This window comes from Balaenoptera physalus (assembly GCF_965194825.1).
Source record: "Balaenoptera physalus genome assembly, chromosome: 8".
NCBI lineage: Eukaryota > Metazoa > Chordata > Mammalia > Artiodactyla > Balaenopteridae > Balaenoptera > Balaenoptera physalus.
In genome coordinates this window covers 90,782,389-90,808,576 of record NC_138887.1, presented here as the reverse complement: position 1 = coordinate 90,808,576, position 26,188 = coordinate 90,782,389, and the positions used below count along the sequence as shown (strand labels likewise).

Sequence of the window (26,188 nt, the reverse complement as noted above, 5' to 3'; positions counted from 1 at the left end):
CTGAATTAGAGTGGTGGGAAAGAGTACGTGTCATCGAATGACACATGGGTGGGTGTCATGCCCTTTAAAAAAAAAAGATTGTCTTATTTAATCTTTATAATAACCCTGTAATGTAATCAGTTTTGTAGATGTTTTAAGGATAAAGAAACCAAAGTTCTGAGAGGCTGATAACTTGTGTGTGATCAGGTTTCCCTAACCAACAGCCTAAGCTATAGGATGTCTGGAGGCAAACTTGCAAAAAAGGAGAAAGAGCTGGATAAGTTTATAAGGAATGATAGGGCTTGGACAATAACTGGGTATCAGAGGAGTGTTGGAGGAATCATGGGACAGAAGAGGTGAGAGGGAGGCAGTTTCCACGAACAGTCTGCGTTCCAAACTCCCCATAACAGCTTGGACTGCCAGGCTGGTGGGGGGAGGGGCAGTGAAGGAGGAGAATGATGCTGACCAAGAAGAGAGAGGCTGATGGGGGCGGGGAGAGGGAGAGGGAGAGAGAGACAAAGGCAGAGGGTGGTGTACAATACCTGTGCGTTAAGAAAGATGGACACAACATTGTAAAGCAACTATACTCCAATAAAAATTAATCAAAAAAGAGGAAAAAAAAAGAATGATGGAAACAAGTCAGTTTAAGCTTCAAGGCAGGAGAGCGCTGCCGTTCTTGCTTATTGTGTGAACGGTCAAGTCTTTCTGAATATCTGAGCACCAGCAGTGAGCTCACCTGAAGAATCTCTGCCTCACTTTATCAAAGGTGATGCTCAAAGCAGTTATTAGAGGTGAGAGATTGTTATAAGCTATAAAAAGTGATAGAAAGGCACACTGCTGAGGCAATCAAGGAATAGACACAGCCAAATTTGAGCATTCGAGAGTAGGTAAATTGAGATACAACACAATTTATAAAAAAGCACAATTGATTAAACAAATGGATAAATTGAGTCATTTGTTGAGACGTGGATGGATCTAGAGACTGTCATACAGAGTGAAGTAAGTCAGAAAGAGAAAAACAAATATCGTATATTAACGCATGTATGTGGAACCTAGAAAAATGGTACAGATGAACCGGTTTGCAGGGCAGAAGTTGAGACACAGATGTAGAGAACAAACGTATGGACACCAAGGGGGGAAAACCGCAGTGGGGTGGGGATGGTGGTGTGCTGAATTGGGCGATTGGGATTGACATGTATACACTGATGTGTATAAAATTGATGACTGATTTAAAAAAAAAAAAAAGGATAAATTGATAAAATTTAACAACTGGTAAATTGATAACATTTTCAATAAAATTTAAAACTTCTTCTCTTTGAAAGATACCATTAAAAAAATGAAAAGGCAAGCCAAAGACTAGAAAAATATATTGGTAAAAACAAATATCTGATAACATGTACCTGTATCCAGAATATATAAAGAACTCTCAACTCAACAGTAAAATAACAAACAACCCAATTTAAAAAACACCAGAAAATAAATTCTGAAACTTAAAAAATGGGGAAAAGACCTGAGTAGACGTTTCACAAAAGGTAGAATAAGGATGGCAAATAAGCACGTGAAGAGATGTTTAACATCATTAGTTATTTGGGAAATACAGATTAAAAAGAAAATTAGACACCACTACAATCTATTAGAATGGCTAAAATCCCACAAACTGAAAATGGCAAATGCTGGTGAGGATGCTGAACAACTAGAACTCTTATATATTATTGTTAGGGATATAAAATGATACTGGCACTGTGGAACAGTTGGCAGCTTCTCATAAAGTTAAACATACACTTAACTTACAACCCAGTAATCTTACTTCTAGATATCTACTCAAAAAAAATAAAAATTATGTTCACACGAAAACCTTTAAGTAAATGTTACAGCAGTTATAATTACGTATAAGCAATTGCCTAAAACAGCAAAGAACTCAAATGTCCTTCAAGCAGTGAATGGATAAACAACGTGGGACATCTGCACAATGGAATACTACTTAGGAATAAAAAGGAGTGAATTATTCTGCTATGGAAAAGAGTATTCAAAAAATTAAAAATAAAATTACCATATGATCCAGCAAGCCTACTTCTGGGTATATATATTCAGAGGAAATTAAATCAGTATCTAGAAAAGATATTTGCACACCCATGTTCATAGCAACATTATTCATAGTAGCCAAGAGACAAAAGCAATCTAAATGTCCATTGACAGATAAATGGATGAAGAAAATGTGGTATATACATACAATGGAGTATTATTTAGCCTTAAAAAAGGAAATCCTGTCATATGCTACAACATGGATGAACCTTGAGGACGTTATACTAAGTGAAATAAACCAGTTACAAAAACACAAATACTATATGATTTCACTTATAATGAGGTATCTAAAGTAGTCAAACTGTTAGAAACAGAAAGTAGAACGGTGGTTGCCAGAGAGGCTGGGGGGAGGGGGAAATGGGGAGTTGTTCAGTGGATACAGAGTTTCAGTTTTGCAAGATGAAGTTCTAGAGATCAGTTGCACAGCAATATGCATATAGTTAACACTACTGTACTCTACCTTAAAAATGGTTAAGATGGTCAATTTTATGTTTTTGCCACAATAAAAAAAGGAATAACTACTGATACATTGATACTACTGATACCTCTCAAACACATTACGCTACGTGAAGGAGACAGACTCATATTTATTGTATGATTCCATTTATATGACATTCTAGAAAAGGTAAAACTATAGAGACAGAAAACAGACCGGTGGTTTCCAGGTCTTAGCGTTAGGGCAGGGGTTGAATACAAAGAGGCACAGGAAATTTTCCAGGATGATGGAACTGTTTCATATCCTGGTTGTGGTGGTGGTGAATATACAACTGTATGCAATCTTTAAAACTTAAAGAACTGCACAATAAAAAGGGTGAAGAATTGGTATATTGCACAATGGTGATACCATTAATAGAAATAAAGAAGTGAGGCATTGACAGTTGGCAGGAAAGAATTTGAACATGGTAAATTTGTGTTGCTAATGAAAATATCTAGGAAGAGAGGTTCAAAGGGGACCCTTGATGGGAATGGTTGAAATCGTTGAGAGAGGCTGACACCTGGGGACCAAAATCCTGGGGGAGAGTTGTGTGTAAGGCTGTGAGAGAAGAAAGAGAAGCTGTCAAGGTAAAGAAAACACAGCCTAAAAGCAGGAGGAAAACAAGATGGTACAGTGTCCCCCGAAACCAAAGAAGGAGGAAATTTCAAGAAGGGAGGAATAGTTGACGATATTAAATGCTGCAGAATGGTGAAGCAGGATGAAAAAGCCAGTTGGTTGAACAACTGAGAAGTCAGTATTGACTTTAATGGAAGCATTTGTACTAAGTGTGAGACACTGTGCAATACTGGGTATGAATAACTGCACATATAGAGACACTCCAATTTTGTTGAAAAGGGCTTCAAGAGTATTCAGACTTTAGCTGAACTCCATCTGGGCATTTGCGAGACAGTAGACTTTTCTACAAACAGGCAAGTTTTTGCTTGTAGGTCTCAACATACATATGGTTTATTACATGCTTTTGGAAATGTTCCATGTCAACATTCAAAAGATTGTGCTGTCCTGGAAATGAAACTTTATGCAAATTTATCCATGCAATCAATAACCATTTTCCAAAGCAGCAGTGTGTGGATTACTCAGGTTCACCCTTTATGTAGTACAGTATAGTGTCTTTCAATAAGAGGGAGAAAGACATAGCACTTCGTATCTATAGTAGAAGCCTGTGTAAATTTCTAGTCAAGTATCTGAGTGACAGTTGTTCTATAAGAATTGCTAACCTCCCTGCAGTATGCGTGTATTTTTGTGGAGATAGTAGTGTGTGTACAGGGCTGTCAAGAAGCTCAGAATCCCAACTCTTGCCTTGAGCATCCAAAATTTCATCAGGCTTGTTTTGTTTTAATAACTTTGCTGAGGTATGATTTATATATCATAAAATTTGCCATCTGTAAGTGTACAGTCGATGATGTTTAGTAAATTTATACAGTTGTGCAGCTATCATCACAATATAGTTTTAGATCAATTCCAACACCCCAGAAACTTCCCTCATGCCTGCTGGTAGTCAGTCTTCGCTCCCACCCTCAGCCCCAGGCAACCGCTGATCTGTTTTCTGTCTCAATCTTTTGCCTCTTTCTAGAAATTTCACATAAATGGAATCATTCAACGTGTAATATTTTGGGTCTGCCTTCTTTAACTTGATATAATGTTTCTGAGGTTTATCCATGTTGCAGCATGCATCAGTGGTTCCTCTACGTTACTGAATAGTATTATTCTGTTGTATAGATATACCATGTTTTATATACCCATTCGCCAGTTGATGGACATTAAAATTGCTCCTGGTTTTTGGCTATTATGAATAACACTACTGTGAGCATTCACGTGCAAGTCTTTGTGTGGGCATATGTTTTCATGTGCTTATTAGCTAGCTCTTCATACATCTCCGTGGTAAATATCTATGCAAATCTTTTGCCTATTTTTAAAAAATGGGTTATTTTGTCTTCTTATTGAGTTGTAAGAGCTGGTTCTGGTTCTTACCAGTAGTCAAGTCTGGATGAAATGTATGTTCTTTGAGGATGTTAATTCTCCCTACCTAATGCCTTCACTTGCCACCATCATTAATATGTCCTCAAGCCTACCTCTCTCGCACCTGCTTTTTTCATCTTTTTCAGAGTCTTTTAGGATCAGAATCCCAGGCATTAAGCTCTAGCGTGGGCCATCACATCCTCTTACCAATCTTATCCACCCTGAAGTCCCATTCCTCCACCTTGTCCTGTGATACACCTGTTCATTGAAAACAGACTCCCAGTCACCCTCAACTTATTCTCTAATGACTCCCCCACTTCCTCGGGAACTGAAACTCTGCTTTCACTTAAAGACCACAACGTCTTTGAAATTTTTACCATAGAGGCCACACCTCTCTTTCTTGCTGACTCACAAAGAGGAGGCAGATGACTTCTCGCCTCCTAACACTGCACTCAGATCCCGGTCCCCTGTTATATCTTAAGAGCTGCCAACCCTTTCTCTTTTGCAATCTATGTCCTCCGTTACCGTTATTTTCTCCCTACCTTGTTTGCTGATGTCACCAGTTAACACTTTTCCCGTTTTCAGTTGTTATCTTCAAGGACTGAGACATTAGCAGTTTTTTAACTCCACATATCACAGTCCTCTTGACTTATCAAAGGCAAATAGAATATTCCATCCACCACCAGGCTCCTCAGCACACTCTAGACCAAATCACTTAGGTCATTCAGCTTCCAAGACCCTTCTTGTGCACTGAGTAGCAGTGGACCCTGCTGACCATATCCCATTACTTCTTGAAACTTTCTCTTCCTCTGGGTCTCCCTGCTCTCTGCTTTTCTCCCTCACTTCATGTATGTAGGTTCCTCTGAATAATTGTATTTGGACTTTCAAAAGCCTATTTCCAGCCTTGACCTCTGCTATGGACTGAACTGTGCCCCCCCTTTCCAAATTCATATGTTCAAACTCTAACTCCCATTGTGATGGTATTTGGAGGTGGAGCCTTTGGGAGATAATTAGGTTTAGATGAGGTCATGAGGATGGGGTCAGTGCCCTTACAAGAACAGACACCAGAGAGCTTACTCTTGCTCTCTCCCTAGCATGAGGCACAGTGAAAAGGTGGCCATGTGTTTTCCTCACCGGAAGCTGACCACACTGGCACCCTGATTTCCCACTTTTAGCCTCTAGAACTGAAAAAAATAAATGTCCATTGTTTAAGCCACCCAGTCTATAATATTTTGTTATGGCATCCCTAGTTGACTAAGACAACTAAAGAGTTTGTACAAGCTGCAGATCCACATTTCCAACGGCCTGACAGACCCTTCTGCCTGTATGTCCTACTCCCAAGTCAAACTCAATATGTTCAAGGCTCAATTGGTATTTTTCCTCCTAAACCGGCTTTTGCTCCTCTGCTTCACATATTTGTAATTGCACCAGTATATAACTTTGCTCAGCTTTGACTTTCATCAATTTCTTGCTAAATATTGTTGATTCTACCTCTGAGATGCCTTTCCTTCCAACTCTTTTCTGTTCTTACAATTTCTATATTATTTCAAATTCTACCTCTCACTTTGTCTTCCTGCATCTACTCCTCTCAAAACATCTTACAGAATGAAGAAAGGCTGTAGTGTAATCTGATTCACTTTAATGTTTCCACATGGCCAGAGAATAAATTCCAGACTCCTTAGTTTGCTTTCCAAGGATCTCTATGACCTACTATGAAAATATTTTTCTCAATTTATTCTCATAAGTTCCCTTTGCGTCTTCTATTTTTGCTGAATCACCGCTGCTTACTGTTTCCTTAGAACTTTACAGATTTGTATACTTTCCTGCCCCTTTGCCTCACCTGGATTGGCATTTTTTATTTCATTGTCCATTCCATCCTCCTTTAAGGCCCATTTCAAGCACCTCCTCCTCCACCAGGTGAAAGGGCAGTGTGGTAGATTTGGCTGCCCAGGTGAGTCTGCCCACGGTCTTGCCTACCCTCATAGCTCAGGTGCACGCCTTTAGAAGCTTGTTCTGTGACAGGAGGATGACCATTGCAGATAAAGGAGGGCACTTTTCTAGCTAGGCCCACACTGCTAGACGTGCCTCAGTTACAGCTTCTTCTGCCCTTGAGCTATGAGTGGCTGGACTAATCCCAGTCTACTTTGTGTGAGCTAGTGACGTACATGCCTGCCCATTCCTGCTGAGCAAAAGCTCCTGGAGGACAGGGTTCATACCTGGTTCAGCTCTGGGCTTCCCAAGGACTTAACATGCTATTCTTCTGGACAAATGTTTCCAAATAAATGAATGAACTTATGAAAACATACTATGGGTACCTGTTAGACAGTCAAGCCTGTTTTTACTTCTGAAGAAAACTGAAATTAGTGGTGCTGAAGGTTTTTTTTTTTTTTTTTTTTTTATTAAATTAACTTCCTGGGACTTCCCTGGTGGCACGGTGGTTAAGAATCCCCCTGCCAATGCAGGGGACACATGCTCGAGCCCTGGCCCGGGAAGATCCCACATGCTGCGGAGCAACTAAGCCCGTGCACCACAACTACTGAGCCCACATGCCACAACTACTGAAGTCCGCGTGCCTAGAGCCCATGCTCCGCAACAAGAGAAGCCACCGCAATGAGAGGCCCATGCACCACGCCGAAGAGCGGCCCCTGCTCACCGCAACTAGAGAAAGCCCGCGCGCAGCAACGAAGACCCAACGCAGCCAAAAATAGAAATAAATAAATTAATTAATAAAAAATTAAGTTCCCATAAAACTACTAAAAGAGTTAGGTATGAAAGTAAAAGAGGAGGTTGGGGTGATCAATACGTTACCACATCTGACTTGGTGGTAAATTTCTGAGTTTGCAGGCTTTCTAAAGCCATCCACTTCACCGGCAGTTTTGCACCTGTTTTGTTGTGTACGCTATAGTATTCCTTATCATACACGTCTCTGGCAAGGCCAAAATCAGCAACTTTGACAGTGAATTTTTCATCCAGCCTACAGAAAGAACAAAAATTATTACTGTTGGCTGAAATAGAATAATTTACAGTGATGCTGAATCTCTAAAGATTAGAATAAGGGACGTCAGTATTTGAAATCCATAGCTTCTGAAGGGAGGGCTTCATCTGGCCTGTATTGACTAACACTAAATTACAATGGAATTCTTGAATAAAAATGCTTGACATTTACATTTTAAATTCAAAAGACCAAGGAAAGAGATTATAAATGATGTGGCATAAGAAAATCTTTTTTGCTTTCATGTAGATCTGGAGAAGTAGTAAAATTGGCCACCCTCCCAGCTTTCCTTGGATGCTAAATTGAGTATGCCAACTGACTACCCAAAGCAATCACTAATTTTCACTTGCCAGCTCATTAGCAATACTTAGTTTTATGGGGGAGATATGAGAGGGGACTGTTATTTTACTTTTTCATTCTCAGTGGGCTAGGCTATTATGTACAACTCTTATGTTCTGCCAGTGAGGTAATAGAGAAAACCGATACATAGTAAAGCATCTAGGAAAACAGCAAGGTTCAACAAAAATCAATTTCTTCTGAGGCTATGTATCTTTTGTTTAAGCTGGCTTTTATGTTGTTACATTGACCAAAACCAAGGTAGGAAATTAATAGCACAGTTCTTTCATTCATACATACCATGGGCCATGAATCAGTGCCATGTAAGGGAAAGCACAAATCAACTACAAACTGTTGACTGTTGTATTATACAGCCCAGGCAGCCAGACACAAATAAAGTTCTTTGTATATTCATTCCCAAATACCATTTTTGGTAGGGTTTCTGCAGGCTGACTTCAAATCCACTCTTGGGAGGTTACAATATGTTGGTATTTGTGTTACCAGCCCTCTCCTTTTCACTGTAAAATGCTGAAGATCAAATTCTCCCTCCCAAACACTAATGCAGTGTGAAACCACAACACTGGGGGCTATGGGTGGGAAGGAAAAAGAAAAGCAAGAGCACACAACAGCTGTTTAAGACCCCCTCTGGAGAATTCCTTTTAAATTCTGTTTGATAAAGCCTGAAAGCCCCGCCTACATCCCCAGTGCTTACATATCGATTTAAAACTGTAACGGAAATAAAGGACTTTTGCATGAGAAGAGAAAACATCCTCTCTAGCCTTGAACAGTGGAAAACAGATTTCTCCTTGTCACTTAATTTGGACTGCAGGCACAGAGATTCCTATACTTACATACAGTTTCTTGCAGCCAAGTCTCTGTGGACAAACTTTTTGCTTGCAAGATATTTCATGCCTTTGGCTACTTGAAGACCAAAGCCAATAAGATCTTTTACAGTGGGGTTCTGTAATCAAAGAGAATTGGAAAGGCATAAACTAAGCATTTACTGTTCTAGCTATGATCTCAGAATTATGAAATGTTTATAAGAATGACCTTGTTTCAAATGATAACTTGTGCCCTGTTGATAACAGCAATAATTTATTAAGTATCTGCTATTTGCAAAGTACCATGCTAGATGTTTTTATAAACTTTGGCTAATCCTTATACACTCACGTCTGTGATATGGGCTCCATTTTCCAGATGGGGAACTGGAGGTGTTTTAAAATGCAGGTTTTATTATTATTCAGGTATGGTAAGGCCAGCAGATGGGAACAACTGCCATCGAAAAGGCTGTTACTCACAACTCCCAAGAGGAGGAGGCATGCCACGTCATACAAGGCCACTCAGGGAAGCACCAGGGTTGGTTAAGGAGGCAGAAGGAGCAAGGGGAAAACATAAGCAAGAGTCTGTATTGTGGTTTCTGTGGGAAGGAATGGGTGAAGCAGAGGAAGCAGGTTCAGAATTGGCTGGTTTGAATAATTTCAGTGGGCTCTGGGGTATAGGCACTGTCCCTAGTAGTCTGGTACCTGGTCTTGAAGTGATTAGGGCAGGTGGATAGTGTCCCAGAGTGTGAGAGCCCTTTAAAGGAGGTGGCTGGGGTATGGGCTCTGGAGTGGTTGGTTTGGTGATGAAAGGCATGCTCTTTGAAGGTGAGTTGTTTAATACCTCCGGGAATTTGCTAGTTCTGGGAGGGGCAGTCTCTCCAGGGTCAGCATGTCCCCACAGGTCAGAGCATCAGAAATACACGGTTAATACAGGAAGTTCCCAGATAAATAAATCACCCCAAACCTCCCCAAATCTCATTCTCCATAAGCTCAACACACAAAATTGGATGGACAGAGTAATGCCTTTAGTACCTATGAGAAATGTATCTGAAATCACATAGATGTCACTGTGGCTGATAGCCCTACTGGTGCCTGGCCATCAGAAACAGGATATCTCTTCTTCAGCACCACTGTGGAGTTTGTGAACTTAAGAGGCAGACAGTGGGGACTCTGAAAGGAGGGCTACAGCCCTCCTTAATGCATACAGCATGTGGAGAGGCCATTTCCTGTGTTTTAGGCTTCTCTAAGACATATCTGTAAGTGGTTGTAATAAGTATAGACTCCTTGGACTATAAAAAGCCATGGTACTGTATAATAGGAAATCTCTATCATGCTTTAACCCTGGGGGAATAATACCTAGAGAAGGTGGCATATCCAACCAGATGAACTCATCAGGTTAATGGCAAGAGTTAGAGTGGAAAAGTGGGTATGGTAAGGCCAAAGCTTTGTGCTTTGTAAGGAAAATTCATCTTATTTGCAAAAATTCACTGCCAGGGAATATTTTATTCTTTTGACTGAATGCAAAATATTTCTTTACTGTCCTAGAGCTTATTCCTCCGAGAACCTGACCCCATGTTTATGAAGCTGTTGATCAAGAGTAAAGCTACTTCATAACTCCCAAAGAGGCCTGATCACAGGAGCCAAGAAGCAGCCGGGGGCCATCTGTGACTTCAGTTCTGGAGATTCCTTCTTCCCTCCTTGGTCCTGGTTTGGCCATTGCTTGCTCAGCCTTTAGGAACTAGCATAAATGTCACTTAGAAAACCCTCATTTGCAAGCATCTAAGAACCTCTTTTGTAACCCTGAGCTCATTCATTCAACAAATATCTCCTGAGAGTCTATGTGCCGAACACTATTTTAGGTGTCACTGCTACAGCAGTGAACAAAATACACAAAATTAGCTACCCTCATGTGCTTGAATTCTAATGGGATGTATGTGTGTGTGTGTGTGTGTGTGTGTGTGTGTGTGTATATAAATATATTATTTATTTATTGCCTAGTAGAGCACTGTTCAATAGAAATAGAACAGAAGCCACATATGTAATTAAAATTTTTCTAATAGTCACATTAAAAAATTAAAAAGAAACAAGCAAAATTAATTTTCACAATATGTTTTTCAACCCAGCACATCCAAAATATCATTTCAACATGTAATCAGTATAAACAATTATTGATGAGATATTTTACTTTCTTTTTTTATACTAAATATTCAAAACCTGGGATGTATTCTATACTTACAGCACATCTCAATTTGGACTAGCCACATTCACATGTGGCTTGTGGTCACAGTACTGGATAACTCAGGCCTAGCGTATGATATGAGGGTAAGTGTGATGAAGAAAAACAAAGCAGGGGAGAGGAGCAAGAAAGAAGGCATGAGAGTGTGGTGGTCAGCTGCAACTTTAGACAGGTCAGGGAAGCTTCATTTTGAAGATGACATTACGGCAAAAAGCTGAAGTTGATGACTAAGATATGTGAATATTTTGGGGAAGAGTAGTCCAGGCAGAGAGAATAGCAAGTGCAAAGGTCCTGAGGTAGAAGAGTGGGCGGCAAGTTTGAAAAATAGTAAGAGACCCATTTATAATTAATTTTCAATGTATTTCTTCCTTCTAAGGTTAAAACTCCTTGAAAGCTGAGGCTCATTCTGGCTCTACGTCTCCTGTGTGGTGCTTTTTCTGGCATATAGTTGGTACTCAAAGATGAGTACCTATCTAGCAGATGGTAGAGGAAGCATGCTGCAGTGCAGGTAAGAATCACTGCCCCCAGGAGACCCTTCTAAGTATCACTATCTTCCTACTAGGATAGAGGATTTTGAGGAACCAGCGAATTGAATTGGCCTCTGTCCATTTGAATGGTGCCAACATTTTATATGTGCTTCTTTGGCCAAAAGCTTTTAAAAAGGTTCAAAACAGGCACATTTTGGAAGGCTCGCTGGCTTACAGCTAGTTCATGAGTTAGTAAGTTTGGTAATATACTTACGTGAGTCTCATTTCTAATGAAATTTCGAAGATCCCCATGTTTCATGTACGGTAGGACCACCAGTGGAGACCCCTCACTTCGAAGGCAGATTCCCAAGAGCGAGAGAACATTGGGATGACTAAAATCTTTCATGATGATTCCCTCGGTCAGAAATTGGGAAACTTCTCCTATGTCAGTGATTCCTGAGAAAGCCAGCAGTGGAGACATTAACTTCATTACAGGGACAACGATTACTTTGTCAAGTTCAGAGAGGGAGAGCAATGGAATGTAAAACCATTGGGCTACATCTTGCCCTGATGCCTTATCATCAGAGTGTTTCTTTACAATACTTCTGAGTGAATGATGTCACCTGTGCTACACTTTTTTTTTTTTTTTTAATTTTATTTTTGGCTGCATTGCGTCTTCATTGATGCGCATGGGCTTTCTCTAGTTTTGGCGAGGAGGGGCTGCTCTTCATTGCGGTGCACAGCCTTCTCATTGCGGTGACTTCGCTTGTTGTGGAGCATGGGCTCTAGGTGTTCGGGCTTCAGTAGTTGTGGCATGTGGGCTCAGTAGTTGTGGCGCACGGGCTTAGTTGCTCCACGGCATGTGGGATCTTCCCGGACCAGGGCTCAAACCTGTGTCCCCTGCGTTGGCAGGTGGATTCTTAACCACTGCACCACCAGGGAAGTCCCTGTGCTACACCTTTAAGTCACCACCTGCACCCGTTTTTGTAAGAGTCTAGCAATCTGTTCGTCTCACGCAGAACCATAGTTTGTCTCTTACAGAAAAAGGAGAGGGAAGCAGGCCAGTCCATTTCTGTGGTGATTGTCTAGGGCAGGGGTTGGCAAACTTTTCTGTAAAGGGCCAGAGAGTAAATATTTTTGGCTTTGTAAGCCTTATGGTCTCTGTTGCAAATACTCAACTCTTGCCATTGCAGTGCAAAAGCAGCCACAGACAATAGTGGCTGAGTCTCAATAAACTTTATTTATGAAAACAGGCAGCAGGCCATAGTTTTCCAATCCCTGGAGTAGGAGGATTTGAAGACCAAACGTTGTCTACGGTATCTAAGCAGACTATTTTGTTATAATAGTTTCTAATCATTTCCAGATAGAGATCCCGAGGGCCTGACAATAGTCAGCACTAATAAAGAGTTAACAACCTATAATTTATTAATCTGATTAGTATCAGTGTCAGTGATGATATTCTTCTACAAATGCAATGCATTCCAAGACCTGGAAGTCCATCTGGACCAAATAGAGATCAGCACACACCAGGGACAGAGAAAGATTTCTTGGCATTAGGACTGTTCTGAGTACAACTGGCAGTGGTGCTCTTTAGTGAGGCAAACTTATTGACAATTATACTTAATCCATCACAGTTTGTAGTTAGATTTCATATAAACTGTCCCTTTAATTACCTTGTGGTTAGACTTTCAACAAAATGAACCATACAGAACACAGCTCAGCGTGGAGATTTATGTTTAAAAAAGCTGAAATATTTCTGGCAATAATGTACCTTGTAGGAGAACCTTTCACGTGTGCATTGAAAGCTTATTAATTCCAATATAAATCTGTAATATATCTTGTTAACATTTTTTCAGGCTGCCTCAAACTATGAGCAGAAATTTAGAAATGGGGGTAGAAAAGGCAAGCACACTGACTTGACATGTGAGACCTGTCAGCAAAGGTGAAGCCAGGAAAGCTCTAGTATGAGGAGTACATTGGGTTGTACAAGATAGTAATTTATGCCATAATTATGGCTCTGGGTCGTTAATAAAGTCTTAGTTTATGTTTGGAAGCATTCCGTGTTTCTTTTCTCTTTTTTTTAAGCAAAGTTTAATAACATGCATACATGGGAGAGACCCAGGAAAACTGAGTAACTCCAGCATTCCCTGCTTCTTAAAAAGAGTATGCATTCCATTTTAAAAAGATTTTCTCAATAGCAGATAATATTAAAAAATATATGTCTAGCACTAAAAGAGGGTAAGTATCACTTGTTAAGGAAGTTCATTTATGTGGAATACCTCATTCACCAAAAATGTGGATAAACGAGATATTACCACATTTACAATTTTTCAATTTTCTGCTGGCATATTTTTTTCCTGTTTTCTTATTTCATTTTTTATCTTTTTGATGGAAGTCATGGTTAAAAAATAATTATAGTAATGTCTCTGGGTAAAATGAGTCATTATTACTGTATGTGCCAACATGCTTCTCATAGTTTCCATAAATATCACTTGCAAAACAAATATTATAAGCCAAACATATTTAAATGATACTTGGGCTCATCAAAGAACCTCATTTCTCCTTCATTCTTACTTATGAGGGCTCTGAGGGATAATTTCTGAGGAAATATTTCAATAAGAATTTTAAAAAATAAATTTATTTATATATATATATATTTTTAATTTTTGGCTGCGTTGGGTCTTCGTTGCTGCGCGTGGGCTTTCTCTAGTTGTGGCCAGTGGGGACTGCTCTTCATTGCGGTGTGCAGGCTTCTCATTGCAGTGGCTTCTCTTGTTGCAGAGCACGGGCTCTAGGTGTGTGGGCTTCAGTAGCTGTGGCATGCGGGCTCAGTAGTTGTGGCTGCAGGCTCTAGAGCGCAGTCTCAGTAGTTGTGGCACACGGGCCTAGTTGCTCCGCGGCATGTGGGATCTTCCCGGACCAGGGCTTGAACCCATGTCCCCTGCATTGGCAGGCAGATTCCTAACCACTGCGCCACCAGGGAAGTCCCATCAATAAGAATTTAGATCAAACAAATTTTCAGGATTAGATCCATAATTCCAGCAGTTGCTGATTTTTCCACAAGGGAAAGTGTAAATCAACATTTTATTATGAACTATTTATTAGTTTGCAAACCACAAAAGTGTACCCCACTGTTAAATAAAATATAACTTACTATTCAAGGATTTCACAGCACAGTGAATTTTCTTATCATCATTGTCCAACAAAGTCCCATGATATACACACCCAAAATGTCCTACATGAAAGAGGGAACTTGGTTAGTGCCACATTACTTTTAATTGTGCAATATTATTTATTAAGCTCTTCATGATCTTCATTTCTCTTTTTTTCCTACAAGGAAAAAAGTGCATTGTTTCTTATGCTTTTGATTAACAATACCACTATTTGTGTGTGTTTGTGAAATATGTATATGTAATATATTTCACCCAAAGATACAAGCAATATGATTATTTAATACATGGTAAATATTTAGGTGATGTAACTGTTATTAAAGGTTAACATAATAAAATATTCAACCACAATGGAACCACTGAAAACAGAAGTAACATCTGCCTCGTAAAAGAAACATTATTTTTAAGGATCAAGTAACATCTTTTAAATATGAAAATAAAGTTTTACCCACATAAAGAAATACAATAAAATAAGCTCCCTATATTCCAATAAACTGAAATGAAATAAAAATGCCACCATTAGAAATAAGATTAGCATTATAGAATAAGGATTTCCCCCTTTAGTCACCGGTTAGTATGCAATCCAGGTTGGCAGAAACTGAAAGGCAATCGCCCAAATGAAGCAAATTCACTCTGAGTCATTTCATCTAGTTCTCTGGTTTTAGCCACATCACTTTCCCAATGGTAGCCTTTCATCCAGTGGCAGTAATTTTCCCCAGAGGTGCCAAATGTCTGATAGCTGTGTAAGTCATTAATTAAGTTGTCCAGCTGGCCAAGACCCCCTGAGTGTCTAGCATGTGAGTGTTGGGCATTAGTCTACTCTCCTGTAATGCAAACGTGACTAAATAAATGCTCTTGAGGGCTCACGTTCTACTGGGGAAAGCATATAAATAAATAATAGTTAATATTTATAGAATCATTCATGATTATTACTTTATAAGAGAGATAATTGCCAGTTTTAGCACCTTTCATGATAAAATACTAATTTTACAATATGTAGAATTAGAACATAATTAGTGAAGCCACACACTCCAAAACTGGTACAATTACTGGGATTTATAGGCTGGTAAAAGAACTATGTATTACTCTGATGTGAAACACGTTTGTTAACAGCGAAGCTGCTGTTTGGGAAGGGGAGCATGCTAAGGATTAAAATCTGGAGTATGTGATAGAGGAATGTGTTGATGCTTTCACAGGAAAATGGGAAGGCCTCGTGAACACAAAAGGCAAATTGTCCCATCAGCTTCTTCTGCATCATGCTGGCTGATGTCTGTGCTACCTCTTGCAGCACATACTGAATAAAGAGGGATCAGAGGCCATTCAGTATTAAAGGTAAAAGCTTTTTAGAAAAAAAGGGAAGAGTGGAGTTCATTTCCTGGCTTCCGGTTGGTTTCTTTTCCTGCTCAATATTTCCTCAAAGACTGTATACGCTAGCTGTTATTGCTGCTCTGGCTGGCTTATTACAAATATTCATTCCTCTTTGTATAAAGAAATTGGAGTGCATTGGAGAGATGATGTATGTTGCTTCAGATCAAGGGAAGGCTATAAATTCCCTGTCTTCTGATGCTGTCCAGCAGTATACAAACTGCTATAAACCAGGACTTCATAGAGTTAGTCACTATTCTCAGGGTAGAGAAAGACTGGAAGGAGATACGAGTAAAAATATTGGAACGTAACAGAATGATTTTTAGAAGGCAGTAAAAGGCACGTTTCAAGAAATTATAGTTGTCATTATGAAAAGGGTGAGGAAGGAATGTGATTTATTTCTAATACGTTTGGGAGATTATCAAGTTGTCTCCATGCACAGGGGCAAATCCCCATGGATGTGATTTGCAGGGCTGTATGTCTGCAGAGCAGAAATCAAGTGCACTTGTTATCACTGCTCTGTCAGTTGCTTTCACCATTGTCTAATTCCTAATCTGCAAAGGCAGAAGATAAAATGCTTACTGGAAAATCGTGTTTAACAAAAAGCTGAGTGGAAATACTTACCTCTTCCTATGACTTCATTGAAATGCACAATCAGGCTGCTTGGCCCAATCACTACATGCTGAACTGCCTGGACCAGCTCTGGATTTAGAGCACTGAGGTCAATGTGGACAGCATTTTGCAGTAATGGACTGGATATATCAGAGTCCCCACTAGTTAGGATGGGGGATAGGTCTGTCAGAGGATACTGCACTTGTCTGCATGACCCATTCTGAGATGAGTTAGGAAACTGGTCTGCAAGATAAAGCAAAATTATTAGAAACAATAGTGAAACCTCACTTAGTGGGGACTGCAACAGGGGCAGCAAATTGAATTAATAACAAAACCAAATTTTAAATTTAAATTCAAAGAAATGATGGTTGTACCATTGAATGAGGCTAGGAAAACCCCTTACAAAGGAATTGGTTTAATAAAATGATAAATTGGGAAAAGATACAGGTATGCGTGTGTGTGTTTAAAAAAAATTTATTGATTCTCTTGTAAGTATATTAAGCAGTAACTTTGAAAGCTTGTTTTCCCTCTTCATTTCCTTAGACATTTCTCTTTTTATGTATAGCAAAAAGCCAAGCTTGAGCTTTGTTTTTTAATATACTATATTCTTAAGAATGCAAAGCAGCAAAAGTAGTCAAGCAACTGCCTGGCTCCCACAAAAATCCAACTCAACTATAAGAAAATGAAAAAAGATGCCTTTTGAGAGACTAGTGTTTATCAATGGAATGAATCAGTATTGCTCAAAACCTATGTGGATTCCTGGTCAATGAAAAATATGTAAAGTGAAATATTATATATCTATATCTCTCTATATAAATACACACACATACACACAAACGACTAGAAATATGCAATGGCTAAAATTTCAGAACTGAAAGCTTTTCACATTCGTGGTAATTTCTCCATACTGTGGTGATGGCAGCAGATCTAGTGTTATCACTCTTTAGAGAAAGCAAATTAGAATTGGGTTAGTGTGCCATTCTCATTGCTTAGTTGAGGACACTTGGAAAGGGATCAGATCAGCATTCCTTGTAAGTTGATCTTTATAACCAAAACTGTAAGAGCCTCAAGCAAGGTTCCTTTTTTCTAGGTGAAACTTTTCCATTTCAGGGGTAGGGAATTATGGGGCTGAGAATACATTTCTTAATGCCAGATAAGGCAAAAAAGCCACCAGTTGCTTAGCCCTTTCCAGTGGGAATGCATACAGGTCAAGGAGAGGGCATCATACTGGCAGCAACTGACTTGAAGACAAACTAGGCTGGGTATTGAAATGTATTAGTATATAACACAGGGAGAGGGGAGAGGCTTATGAGGGGGTCCCCATTAGCACCAAAAGAAAATATTGTTTGTTTGCAAAGGAGCAGGAAAATCAGAACTTAAGAGAGGGTCATTAAAAAGAAAGTTGATGGTACCCTAACTATTCCTAAGCCCACTTGAACATGTTTAGTATCTGCTACATTGGACAGTTTGGTTAATACATCAATTTGTCCAGAGCAGTAAATTTCAACAGTGGTTCCAGGAGAGCTTTGGGACCACCTGTAGTTATAGTAATCACCAGCTGGAAATGAGACAGATGCAACCTTAAAAGGATGTAGAACATCAGGGGAGTGCTTGAGATGTTGGATGGGTAAGGGAATGAAGGAGCCTAGCTGGGTGTCTGTTCCTTTAATTCCAGAGTCAGGGTTTCCAAACCTTTCCTAGGGGATAGAAATGCAGATGAACCTCTCTAAACTCAGTTCCTTTGCCTTCACTTCTCAAACCTTTGCACCTAGAGATCAGGGTTCTAAATTTTCAGAGATTAAGGGAAATCCTTGATGAGGCACAGGAAAAAATCCTCTGGCATAGAAATTGTACTGACCTTTGGGCTAAGTTCAAACACGCACACAAACCAATTTAAACCATCAGTGTGTGTTTCTGGTCTGACACACAGAGAATTCTAGGTCTGCATGAAAGACTGATAAGGGTGCTGTCCCCACCGAACACAGAGAGAGAAGCTCTGTAGGTGCCTCTTTATTAGGTGCTGGCTGTGCATTTCCTCATTCTTCTCTCTGGATAACTTTCTTTTGCCTATTTTATTTTTCCATGTCTCCAAGGAGTAGGTTCAATGTAGGAAAGAGAATGAAACTCAAGTTTCTTAGCAATGATGACAGAGGCCTGGTGAGTAATGAGGTTGAAGGAAGATTAAATATGCTTCTTTAAAAAAATTACTTGTAAAAAAAAAAAAAATTACTTGTGAATTTTAATGATCTCAAATTAGAGCCATTAAATGTGAATATAAAATAATAAACAGATCTAAATTTCAAAACTATAAACTGGATTTGATTTGTCCATGTTGTTAAGGGCTTGGATTCTTAAAAATAAAGGGAGTCATGTGGGAAAAGACAATATTAACAGTGTCTATAGAACATCCCTATAGAACTAACATAAACTTGAAAAAGTAAGAGGCAGTAAGTGTTGAAAGTTAAAATGTTAAGTGCCTCATTGCTCTTGTACTTGTTTTGATGAGCAACTTCTAAGTTTTGCAGTATCCTCAACTGTCTGTGACTCATTTTATTTATCCAGTGGTAAATACTCAACCAGGGAAATGCTTGTACTTGACTCACGTCCTGTAACTTCTAAAGATAATGGAGCAGATACAATACAGACATTTTGCTTTTACCAGGAGATTTTAAATAAAACAATGTGAAATGCTCTGGCTAATCTGACAATTATTAGGTCTAATGTTTTACAAAACAGATGATGTTAACCCTCCCTTTTAAATAGCATAATTGAAGGTTTTTATTGGGTAAGACTCAAAATATATTCAAGTCCTGGGATGCTGTGGGTAAAAGGCTGAGTACTAACAGTTCATTGAGAATCCTTCAAAGGAGGGCTAAAAGTATAATTTAAATGTTTGAGGATCAACAGGTAAAAAAATGTAGCTGTACCAACCTCTATTTTAATAAATATAAGTTTCCTATCTTAACTCTTCCTGGGTTGTTAAAGAGAGCTTCACAATTTCTTAGCATTGCACTCAGATGATAAACACCTTATCTTTGCTCAAATGATTTTAAAATGAACCTTTTTGTGAGAACAGAGCTTAAAGACTCTAAAAATCTCATATAATATGTAAATGAGTTCATTTAAAAATAAGAGCCGTGTAACTCTGTGTCAAATTAAATACTTCTTTGGCCAACGAAGAGGTGAATACTTCTTTTATATTTTTATAAAAATATAAAGGCAAAACCAAAAGTAAACAACAATGCCACAACCCACTGAGGTATAGGTATAGGTATTTCTCAGAACAATAAACTGAAGTATACCTTCTGGAAAAGTAGCTCTGTAGTCTACAGATTCATTTGAAACCATTTCTGTAGTTGGGCTTACACTTCGGGCACTTACAAGCCGATCCAAATGAGGAGTGTGTACCCTTGCATCATAGCGAACTAATTCACTGCCCAGATCTTAAAACAGAAAGAGAGAAAGAGCTCGTTAAAGACTTGGCTATCATGGGTCCCAGTAGTCTCTGACCCAGTGACCAGAACTCATGGGTTTTATGGATTGCATAAGACCGCACACATGAATCTATGACAATTTTAAACTGCAACGACTGTATTCTTAAGGCAACTCCTTTAAAACAAACAATAAACAAAAAATGCACCTTTAATTTGCTTTCTCTTTTTCAGCCACAGGAACAGCCCAAGTAATAATAAGAGTATTATTGATATTGAGACAACACCAACAATCAGTCCTGTGAAATTCTGATCTGGTTGAACTATCACTTTTCCAAGGACGGTTGAAGAAATTGCTTGCTTCCACTAAAAATGACAAATAAAAGTCAGAATTTAGCCATGATAGATACAAAATACACTACACAGTTGAATCACAGTCTCCCTGGGCTCAAAATACTACCTGGTTATTACCGTTCTAGAAGTGGCATAATTGCCTTCAGAGTATTAAGGCATTCCTCAATTCTGGTTCAGTGTTCAAATAATTAGGGGCTACTAATCACTTAAGTACTTACATTATGCATAGCTGTTTGTACTTAGAACTAGGTATTAGGGGGTAAAAAGATAAAAATCAGTCTCTGACCTTGAGGAACTGAAGTATGAAAGGGAGACAAACACAAAAATAAATGATTATATGGGGCTTCCCTGGTGGCGCAGTGGTTGAGAATCTGCCTGCCAATGCAGGGGACACGGGTTCGAGCCCTGGTCTGGGAATATCCCACATGCCACGGAGCAACTGGGCCCGTGAGCCACAATTGCTGAGCCTGCGCGTCTGGAGCCTGTGCTCCGCAACAAGAGAGGCCGCGATGGTGAGAGGCCCGCGCACCGCGATGAAGAGTGGTCCCCACTTGCCGCAACTAGAGAAAGCCCTCGCACAGAAACGAAAACTCAACACAGTCATAAATAAATAAATAAAAAAGAACGTGAATTTCTAAAAAAAAAAAAAAAAAAAAAATAAATGATTATAGTACACTATGATATGTACTGTAGAAGTATGAACATATAGTAAGAAAAAGAGACAACAGGACATTAATTCTGTCCTGGAGGGTAGGGTAGAGGGCACAGGAGACTCCCCATAAGTAGTAATCATATTATTATTATGATGGGATAATAAAGTCTCAGAATATTTTTATTTCAGTTTTGATACATAGAAGAAGTCTTTGACGTTCCTTCCAGCTCTGACATGGTATGATTTTTAGGATTTCTGGTCCTTTTAATTCCAAACTCTGATCTCATGATTCAGCCTTCTTTGATTTTTAAATCATTCCCATTTCATAACTTTTTGGAAAACTTCAGGAACCCTTTAAAAATCACACATTCCTGGATAAACAAAATGTGGTATATCTATACAGTGGAATATTATTCAGCCTTATGTGGTGTATCTATACAGTGGAATATTATTCAGCCTTAAAAAGGAATGAAGTTCTGACACATGCTACAACATGGATCAACCTTGAAAACTTGCTAAGTAGAATAAGCCCAGACACAAAAGGACAAATATTATATGATTTCACTTACATGAAATGTCTAGAGTAGGCAAATTCATAAAGACAGAAAGTAGATTAGAGGTTACCAGGGGCTGGGGAAGAGGAGGGATTGTGACAGTACTATTGAATGGTTCCAGAGATTCTGTTTAGGGTGATGAAAAAGTTTTGGAATTCGATAGTGGTGACGGTTGCACAACACTGTGAATGTAATTAATGCCACTGAATTGTACACTAAAAAATGATTAAAATGGCAAATTTTATATGTATTTTACCATAATTAAAAAAATTAATAATGTAATATACCTAAAACCATTGAACTGTATACTTTAAATGTATAAACTGTATGGTATGTGAATTAATCTCAATAAAGCTGTTAAAAAACAAGAATGAAAAAAAAAAAATCACTCACTCTGGTTCCCAGTTATCTGATTTAGCTGTTTACATGAAAGAAGTTACTGTAAAATAGTTTAATTCTTATTTTACTTCATCCAGTGCATACATATTCTTTTACTTATGGGTCTCTGCATTTGAGATCACTGTAGCGGGCAGTAGTGTGTTGGCTCTGGCCTCCTGGAGTGGTGAGAGGTGGGGAAAGGGCCCTATTGAATGTGTCCTTATCCCTCCTGAGAATTACAGAAAATTTCGGCAAGAACATGGCATGATGGAGAGGAGCGTGGCCAGCAAGGACTTTTGAGATCTACCCTTTGAAGCTTGGGAAGGAGACAGTGCAACAAAAACCTCACTATTTCTAAAATAACAACTAAGAACCAAGACTGAGCTGATGAGCTAAAGCCAACAGACACATGAGCTTTAATGATTTATTTCAAGCCTGCAAGTGACATAATTACGCTGGCATCTTTATTTACATCATGAGAGGAAAGCAGGAATCCCACCTCTATGTTTAGTTCGCTGTTCAATTTCAGCAGGTCATTGGGGACCGTACATAAAACGGCTTCAGAATGTGAGTGTATATTCTCACAGCTCTTATTTCCAACTTTTAACACTTCACCTTTAACTGCTTCAGGGTCAATATCGTTTCCCTGGAAGAAAAAAAGAAAAAGGAGCTTGTTAACACTTCACAGTTTTGCAGGAATGCAAACAATTGTGAAGGAATATAAATATACTGCAAACACAGGCCATGTTGTTTACCAAGGCACATGATTTTCTGACACTCATTTTGATGGGGATTTGGATGGTTGAAAGACAGCATGACCATTTCAGGGTACTAATTAGTCAGGAATCATAGCATCCAGCTTTTCCATCAAATTGTATTTTAGAGAAAAGGATAGAGATTCTTGGTTCACACCCTTATGTCCAATGATGTCTTATTCATAATCACCTTACTAATGTTTTCAGGGGGTATTAATGGTTGGCAAAAGGGAAACAATTTGGAGATTCAGTTGTCGAGCTGCCTAATGCAGGGATACTCAGCTTTGGCTTTAGTTTTAGAATCACACTGAGGACTTTATATAAAATACTGATGCCTGGGTCTCATTTCCAAAGATTTTGATGTAATGGATCTATGTCAATGTATTTCTTTTGTATTTGAGTTGGGCAGTTTCTTTTCATCCTTCTTGCATAGTTGAATCCTATACAAAAATGAATCCATTTTAAAAGAAATTCCTATAAGATTCCGTGTGACCCTCATTATGATTTGAGAGCATGATTACATTATTTTGAACAATTATATAGTTACATGAGGGCTTTAAAAACATTGTTCAATTTGACATATTTAGTTAATTGAAGTCACCATTAGGCATTCAAAATATCACTGTTTTGTTGAAGAAACCAATAATTAGCCTTGGGAAAGAAGTGGTACAATTTCTCATATGAAGCTTAATGAGTATGGCTATTTATTTATTATTTAAAAAATTTATTTAGTTTATTTTTATTATTTATTTTTTGGCTGCGTTGGGTCTTCGTTGCTGCACGTGGGCTTTCTCTAGTTGCGGCGAGTGGGGCTACTCTTTGTTGCGGTGCGCGGGCTTCTCACTGCGGTGGCTTCTCTTGTTGCAGAGCACGGGCTCTAGGAGAACGGTCTTCAGTAGCTGTGGCTCGCGGCTTCTAGAGCGCAGGCTCTGTACTTGTGGCACACGGGCTTAGTTGCTCCACGGCATGTGGGATCTTCTCGGACCAGGGCCTGAACCTGCGTCCCCTGCATTGACAGGCGGATTCTTAGCCACTGCACCACCAGGGAAGTCCAAGTCTGGATATTTATTAAAAAGTTATTATTTTGAGGAGAGAGAGATATCAAAACATATTAGCATTTTTCTTAGGGACAAAGAGCAGCCAGTAACAACTACAGTACTGCTACTTTGTTTCCCACTTTGTTTTACATGACCTTTAATACTTGGCAAACTAGTTTTACACACATTGTCTCATATGGATCTCGATAGATTGCTAGGTCAAATATTATTCTCGGAAAAGAAGCTGGAAGAAAATATTTCTTTCTAACATGAATTTGGAGTTAAAAAAAATGGATATAGACAAACTCTATCCTTACGATATTTCTAGAGGCAGTATGTGTACTCCATTGAACCAGGTCAGCCCCACAGGGCAAGTCAACGTAGAAGCACATAAATCTAATAAGTCACCTTGGAGCTTCAAATGACAACTTGTTGGTTAGGACTGAGGAGGGCTGAGGCACTGGCTCACATATTGGAGGAAATTCAGGGAATGACAAAGGAAAGAGATTAAAGAGCTGGAGGGCTTGATTTATGAGGGAATGACTAAAATGTGTCTTGCTTGCTTAGATAATGATGAAGGCTGGGGGAAGGGATGAACATATTGCATTTACATTTCCAATACTCCTTTTAGGCTCAGGGTTGCCTAGGATGTTGCATAAAACCTTCTCTAAAACAAAAACAGGTCACAAAGCTGAACAACGAAACCGCTTTTCATTTGTGCCTACTAAGAAACGCATAATAATTAGTGACTTACATAAGAAATTAATATCAGCTTTATATGTATAGTGATTATTTTATTTTATTTTTTAAAAATTTATTTATTTTATTTATTTTTGTTTGCGTCGGGTCTTCGTTGCTGTGCGAGGGCTTTCTCTAGTCGCAGCGAGCGGCGGCTACTCTTCGTTGCGGTGCGTGTGCTTCTCATTGCGGTGGCTCCTCTTGTTGTGGAGCACGGGCTCTAGGCACGCGGGCTTCGGTAGTTGTGGCGCATGGGCTTTGTTGCTCCGCGGCCTGTGGGATCTTCCCGGTCCAGGGCTCGAACCCGTGTCCCCTGCCTTGGCAGGCGGATTCTTAACCACTGCGCCACCAGGGAAGCCCTGTATAGTGATTATTTTAAAAGTTTACAATCCAAGATATCAAAAAACTGATACTGGAAGCCCACTACTATATAACAGAGGGGACTGAATCAGGAAAAAAAAAGGTATAGGCTGGTTTTCGTCATTTAAAATAAACATAGCTTTATCGAGCTGTGGAAAAAAATGTTTATGTTTAGAAATTTTTTATTTACTTTTTATTATTTGATATTAGCTATTATTAAATAGTAGAACATATTTACAAAATTGGATTAGTTCTTCAGTCATTAAAACAGTAATACATAGGTTTTTAAATAAAGCAAAATAAAAGGAGCTTTCTGGCCTTTAATCCCTTACACCCATAGAGCAATTTAGAGTTATAATTATCTCATTTTATCCTGCAAAGACACTTCCCTGAGGTAGGTATTATGGTCATTCCTGCTTTACACATTGAGAACTAAGGTTCAAGAAGGGACTTGGTCATGAGGCAAATCAATTCCATTTAATACAAATCTACTTACCATCTACTACTGTGTGTTAGACAAAACTCTGGAATATAAAGATGAGTAAGAGTTTCTTCCTCTCACTGTAATGTTTAAATGAATATATTTCTAAAGTGAAAAACTGTTACTCCTCTGTCATATCAGGATGTCCCTTATCCCTTTCCACTGAACTCTGGCCAGGTATGACATGTTTCTATCTAGGACTCAGGCCTGGGAACCCATGTCTGAAGCTGGTTACAGAGCAGAGCAGATAGGAGTGGAAGTGGGTAGGATTTGAAAAATAGCATCATAACAGGCGGGGTCTTGCAAGTTTTCATGCCTCCAGGGGGCCACAATGTTGAGTCTGGGAAAGTCGGTTAAGGCCATGGAGGGGATGGTAGCAGGACTCAGCCAGGCCACGGTCCAGGGAGGCGGGCAATAGAAAATCAGTGAGGTGGGGTGGTGGTGAAGGGACAGTTACATTTTATCCAGAGGATATGAGCCCCCTCAGCTTGAGAACTAGGCCAAAGAACCAGCACAGAAAGCTTCAAAACTAAGTCCACAGGACATTAACAGGTATTTGGGGAAGAAAGTTCCCAGGTCTTTTGAGAAAAGCTGGATGAACCAAAATTAAACCGGTTTCTTCATTGGCTACTTGGGGCACTGGGATACCACAGGTGCTCTCTATGTGCCCTGGAATATGGGTTTTTTCCCCCACAGAATGCATATTAAAGTGTGTAGCACAGGGAAATACAGTTGACCCCTGAATAACGTGGGGGGTTAGGGGCACTGACACCCGTGCAGTTGAAAATCCACGTATAACTTCACAGTCAGCCCTCTGTATCTGAGGTTCTGTAACCACAGATTCAACCAACCATGGATCACATAGGACTATAGTATGTATTTATTGAAAAAAATCCATGTATAGTGGACCTGCGCAGTTCAAACCTGTGTTGTTCA

The 26,188-nt window shown here is 39.3% G+C and overlaps 1 protein-coding gene across 2 annotated transcripts in view; it reads right to left on the bottom strand.

The window, feature by feature from the left end:
- The window catches only part of MET (MET proto-oncogene, receptor tyrosine kinase), a 126,121-nt gene that overhangs the window by 4,493 nt on the left and 95,440 nt on the right, over window positions 1-26,188 (bottom strand). Inside the window, exons 12-19 of one of the 2 annotated variants that reach the window (XM_082472251.1) lie at window positions 22,381-22,527; window positions 20,153-20,309; window positions 19,815-19,955; window positions 16,525-16,755; window positions 14,520-14,600; window positions 11,640-11,821; window positions 8,693-8,802; window positions 7,322-7,487 (exon numbers count right to left, since the gene is read on the bottom strand). In XM_082472251.1, the coding sequence (XP_082328377.1) occupies window positions 7,322-7,487; window positions 8,693-8,802; window positions 11,640-11,821; window positions 14,520-14,600; window positions 16,525-16,755; window positions 19,815-19,955; window positions 20,153-20,309; window positions 22,381-22,527 (1,215 nt within the window). The remainder of the gene's footprint in view (window positions 1-7,321; window positions 7,488-8,692; window positions 8,803-11,639; window positions 11,822-14,519; window positions 14,601-16,524; window positions 16,756-19,814; window positions 19,956-20,152; window positions 20,310-22,380; window positions 22,528-26,188) is intronic. The other variant, XM_082472252.1, reaches the window with a different exon arrangement.